Below are 6000 nucleotides of genomic sequence, written 5' to 3'. Positions count from 1 at the left end.
TGTGTATTTTTTTCCCCAGTGAACACCAGTTACTCTAATAAAAGATGTTACCTCTGTCTACACACTTGGCCTCCCTCCCTCACAGAACGGTAATTTTAAGCCTGTGATGTGCAATTGCTAGTGTTTTTACCTCACTCTGTTAGAATTATATATATAAAAAATATAAACTGAAGCTTACCTGGAGCAGAGAAAGTATTGCTGTGTTTCAAACCGCTGTTTGGAAAATGAAGAAAAGTGTATCTAGGAATCACAAACTTGATAGCTCAGTATTGTATAGTAAATAATTATTGTTCATGTCCAGGTAGGAACAGTGAATCAGTTGGAGAGATATTGTCAAGGAAAAGGAGGTAAGAAAAAGGAGCTTCCTCTTAAATGAAATCTGAACAATGTTTTCAGTGTACAGTCACTTAGTATCATCTGTATTTATGTTATATAAAAAAATGTACTGTATGCAGTCAAGAGTGCTTTAAAATATTAGAGACCTTTTCTATAGTCTAAATAGATGGTGGAGTGGAATAGATAAGTAGATTGTGTTCTTGGAAGGTGGGGCTTATTTTCATACAATTAAATACGGCAAGTTATCCATTTCACCATTACATGCTACAGTACTCACACATCATGGTTCTATTTTTATTATTACACTGATGCAAGTACACTAGAACAAGTGTATCTAGCCCGTTAAGTATCAGTGCTGATAATTAAGATGTATTTTATTGCTTCTTTAGAATATATTTAATGCCTGTTTGGTAGAACAAAAGACATCAAATGACAAACTATACAAATCAAGACAGATAAGAAATTAATTTTTTTTCCACCTGACATGAATTTCCTTCCTAGAAAGTAGGATATAGTCTGATGCTAACTCATGTATATTTTTTAAATTTCTATGAGCCAGAATAGTTGCAAGGTATGTGGCAGGAAACACAGGGTCCAAGAAAAACAATATAAAAAAGCTGAAACATGCATTAATTTGAACACTCTGAATAACACGCCCTTTAACTGCTCAGATTATAAATGTGTACAATATGCCAGTGTTTATTTACCTTTCAAAATGCAAATATATGTTAGAAAAATCATTGCATGCATTATTTCCACACATTTTACTCACATGACAGATCTAAAAATTATTTTATGAAGCATAAGATCATTTGACAAGTATAAAAGAACAGTTGTTTGCTTTTATGGCAAAAAGGGCATCATTATGGTGAAAAATAACTGTCTTCAAAGAAAAGCTCCCCAAAGGATTATTTTGAATATTTTTTTGAAAAATGCTATGGTGATGTTTTCTTCTGCAGTTTCTTGTACCATACAGGTGCCTCTTTATTTGTCTGTAAAATAAAGAATGTTTTAATTGTGAAACAGTGAAAGTCAGAAGAAAAACATGCAATCTACACTAATGTCTCTTACCTTACTATGGATTTCACAGTGATAATGCAAATAAATTAAAAACAAGACTATGCATTTAAGATTATTATTACTACATATCTGTATTAAAACCTGTTTCTAGGTTATAAAAAGCAGAATATACAGTAAGAAGTAAATTATTTGTATCTATCACAATGAAAACCTACATTAACTGTGCCATAAATAGGTTTGATTTGAAATAGCAACATCTGACTTTCCCATTTGAGAAGGGGATGGAACTTAGAAAAAGAGACCTTAGGTGTGCCATAACTGACCAACACTTTATGCAGAAATACAGTTCTTAAAATATTATAATTAGAAAAGAAAGAATTCAGCAGTTTTCTCACAGTGTAGAAAGTATTTTAATTGCAGAGAATTATCTGTGAGCAACTTTGCCTTGCCTTCATAATCCTATGGGCTACTGCTACACAGGATTGCATAACGTTCTTGTGGCAAAGTCAGTGCTTGTTTGTATAGAGAAATAAAACTAAGGAAGTGGAGGTGGAACAAGGTAAAGACTATTCTGCTTTCAGGCTTGGATATAATCTCTTGTGCTAGTGAGTACTCTCTCTTTTGTCTGTTGTCCCTAAACTTGTCCCTTTCTAGTTCTGCTCTCTATTCGTTCTTTCCTCCAAGACTTAAAACCATTCAATTTAAAAATCGACTTTATTCAGCTGGCCTTGTGGTGGGGGTTCTCATCACATTTTGATCTCCATCTTTCTCTCATTTTGAAGATTTTAGTTATAAAAATAAATCTGCTCTAGTTGTACAAGCTTTTAAAATTCTAGAAATTGACCTAAATTGGCAGGACTTTCACAGGACTACTAACTTCTTTCCCCATCTAAGAAGAAACCATGCCATCTGCCCATCTTCAGCTCCTACTCCGAAGTCTGAAAAGACTAGAACTTTTGAAAGAGAAATTTGGCACAATTTCTAAATGTGAAAGCATTTTTTTTCTAAATTCCTAGACCATTTCTATATCCCTAAGTAAGACAGGACAGATGGAACACTGAAACCCTGGATCATCTACACAACCTAATTGTTAGCTCACATTTTGGCTCTGTTTTGGATCACTGAATAGCTCCGTCAAAGACAAAGTTTGGGTAGTATGATTTAGCACTTCCAAAAGGATTGTGGGTGAGACAACACTGGGTATGCCTGTGTTTAGTCTCATAACACTATCCAAGCAAATTTTGAACCCTTAAAATCCCCAAATGCCCTCACATCGTGTCCAAGAGATGCAACCATTTTCTACATTTTGTACTATAAAAACATTATCTGATGTGCTGCCGTACAAACCTCATATTGCTTAGGAGTCTGAATTTTAAAGTCTTCACCACAAAAAAAATTATCTATATATATATTTGGACCAAAATAGCACACATGCTATGCAGTGTGCATACAACCAGCCTACCCTAGAGCAGGGTCGGGAAGCGTACGGCACTCAAGTGCAAGGCAGCCTTAAGAAGCGTCAATAAGAGTCATGATTTGTTTTGTGATTCAGCATTGCAACTTGGCTCTCAAATTTATCAGTTCAGACACAGTCATAGTCAGAAACTTCTAAAGCATTTTCATGAAGCTTTCAAAGACTAGAGGCACTAAATCTGAAGCAGGCCACTTGAAGTATTTCATTCCAAGCATTTAGTTTCTAAAGGAATAAAACAGGGTTTTATAGTATCAGGTGTCCTTAGTAACAGAAGTGGTATGAATACTGGGCATGTATTTTTTAATATATATTTAGATATATACACTCACACATTAATATACATATACACACGAATATAAGTATACATAAATACACCTGTTTCCTCACTCCTGCTCCTCAATATAAATATACACACGCTCTCAACTCATACATCATCGGGGTGGATTTGAAATTGTATACATAGTTTGTGGATCCCTTTGGCTATTAAAATTTTGCTAACCACTCTTAATATTGTAATATTGTAATGGCATTTAAAAAAAAATCGAGTTTGCTGTGAACTTAAGATCTATCTATTAAGAACTATCAAATAGCTAAATAACATCACAAACTATAATTTATCTCCTCAACATTGACCATTCCCATAAAGAGCTACAAGTATTCAGCTGAATTAATTACACATCTCCTTGAAGTATGAACCCATATTTTTCTTTTTAAAAAGTGAGGACAATTATCAAAAAAAGCTTATGGCACTTAGTCTTATTATAGTACTTACAAATAATGTTGGCTTAGGTGTAAATACATTCTCTTCTTCATGTTCTGGCAGCAGTTTTACTGAAGGGTTGGGTTTGTTTTTTGCAGTCGCACTTTTTACATCAGTATGAGACTGAGGTAAATTTTGTTCATAGTGTTTACCATGTAGACTAATTAGAATCTGTTTCATTGTGGCTAGTTCCTATAAAACCACAAAAGAACAACGCTAAGTTAATCAGTAAAATTACATTTGAACATATTAAATATTAAATATTAAATATTTGGGTTTTAATAATAAATAATAAATTTATATTCGCCAAACTAAATGTGTAAGTGGATCAGGAAATCTAACAAGCATGAACATATACTTGCCATAATTGATAAGATTACTAATTGGACACTAGTAAAAGTAAGAAAATAAACAGGCACATAGAATTTATACAACTCAAATTTTCTATTGCTTAAAGTCTGTAAAAGAGAACATTTACTGTGTAATAAGGAACCCACACTATCTCTTTTAACTTAAGCTTCCATTTAATTTAAAATAATTCTTTTGAATTGGTTTCATCAGGCCGAGGGAGCTTATAAATCTAATTTGAATGACTGTGACAAATTGTACTCCAGAGCACTAGGTCTTGCATAGAAGTCTTATAAATACTTTACTAGAAATATATATGCGTGTCTCTATCCAGATCAGAAAAGAAAAATCAATGAAAAACCTTAAGAGGACCTACAGCAAAAATGGGATCAGAGTAGAAAAGAAATTTTGTGAAAAATGAAAGTTCCAATATGGGAAAGGAAAAACAAGAGCGTATAGAAACACAGACTTCTTTTGATGTTCTAATGATTTTCTTTGTAAACTATTTGTATTAATTAAAAAAGTAACCTTTTCTTACTACTCAGCTAAACAAAATGGATTGTTCAAGAGGTACAGTACAGTGAGAAAGGAAAAAACCATAATATTTTGTGACTTTAACTGGACATCTTTTGTCATCCTGCATCACCTAGTGCCTAACGTTCTCTCCCCCCCCATGCAATGAGTATAATTATTAGAACATAATTATTTATTGCACTATTGTTAGTTAGAGCATTCATTATTGGAGAACTAGAACAGCAATGTCAGTAGAAAAGCTTTTCAAAGTAAATTTTAAGACAATTTTACATTTTTTTAAACTACTAATGTTTTTGTTTGCTAGCTTTTTACAAATACTGTTGTCTTTAATAAGCAATACTGTTAATATATTAATATTCTATATAATTAACATTCTATCTTATCTCTCAATCAGAACAGGGTAACTCATATTTATAGCTGAATGACAAACATTTGTTACATCTTACTTATTTCTTAATACTTGCCAGAAAATTACACTGATGTGCATTTTATTTTCATTGCATTATTAGTAACGAGTTAAAAAAAAACACTCAGCCTTTTAAAACATTCCTGCCATATACCTTCTTTCTGTCCACTGCTGCCTTTAATATAAGATACAAAGGCAAAAGAATCATGTTGTTGCCTTTAAATTGTCCCACACTAGCTCAGTTATATGAATGGATGTTACACTCCGCAGACCAGCTTTATCGAGCGTACAAATTGTTCTTGTATCTCAGTCATTTAATATTAACTATTTGCATAATTCAGCCATGTGTGGTGGCATGTTGAAACAGCATGACTGCAGAGCAGCTGTTTAGGAGGACTGCATAGTTGATGCCAACATGTTTTTCAAAGTTGTAAACTCTGCAAAGATGTTGCCAAAGCGACACATAGACAGAATTTCTTGATGAAAATAACTCAAGCAAGTATACAGCAAATAAATACACCATCACAGGAGATTAAATTGTACATAAACAATGTTTTGACTTCAACAAGTGCTGTTCCTATACTTAAACTGTGTTATTCTGTGGGCCAAATAGTTGCACGTTTGAACAAGGCAAACCCCAAAAACTGTCACGCAGATTTATTTCAGAAACAGAGATGAAACCTGTATGTGTAGGGTCAAATTCTCTTGTGTCAAGATCCACTCGGCAGTTTAAGATCTTCTCTACTTTGCAGAATCTGTCCTGTACTTGACAGCCCTGTCTGTTTTCAGACTTGGAATAGGCTCTGGAGAGTCAGCTCTCACATGAGCCTCCCCTGTGACAGGAGAATTCTCTAATGTGAAGCTATGGGAAGGAATGACAGGGAGTGGGGATGACAAATTAGCCCACAACAAATAAGTTATTTTGGCATCACAGCCAAATTTGTTGGAATTTAGCTAAAGTTGCCTTAAGATTTGTTCTAAAATCCTTCCACATTCAGTGAGAAAGACCTTAACAAACTTGGCAAAATAGCACAGGAAACACTGAATCCAATAGAATCATTGGTATGTGTAATGCTAAACAAGAAAAGAAAATTGGCCCAACACATTTGCAAGAGATTTGCT

General features: G+C 33.6%; 1 protein-coding gene across 1 annotated transcript in view; it reads right to left on the bottom strand.

Moving 5' to 3' along the window:
- Positions 1-1252: 1252 nt before the first annotated feature.
- Positions 1253-6000, bottom strand: part of PIBF1 (progesterone immunomodulatory binding factor 1) — a 117174-nt gene continuing 112426 nt past the window's right edge. The window contains exons 17-18 of the mRNA XM_009636810.2: positions 3603-3782; positions 1253-1328 (exon numbers count right to left, since the gene is read on the bottom strand). Coding sequence (XP_009635105.1) covers positions 1272-1328; positions 3603-3782 — 237 coding nt within the window. The 3' untranslated portion in view covers positions 1253-1271. The remainder of the gene's footprint in view (positions 1329-3602; positions 3783-6000) is intronic.

The sequence above is a fragment of the Egretta garzetta genome, unplaced genomic scaffold (assembly GCF_000687185.1).
Source record: "Egretta garzetta isolate BGI_Z169 unplaced genomic scaffold, ASM68718v1 scaffold524, whole genome shotgun sequence".
Lineage (NCBI taxonomy): Eukaryota > Metazoa > Chordata > Aves > Pelecaniformes > Ardeidae > Egretta > Egretta garzetta.
Note: the sequence above shows the minus strand (reverse complement) of the source record. Positions and strands in the feature narration are given on the sequence as shown.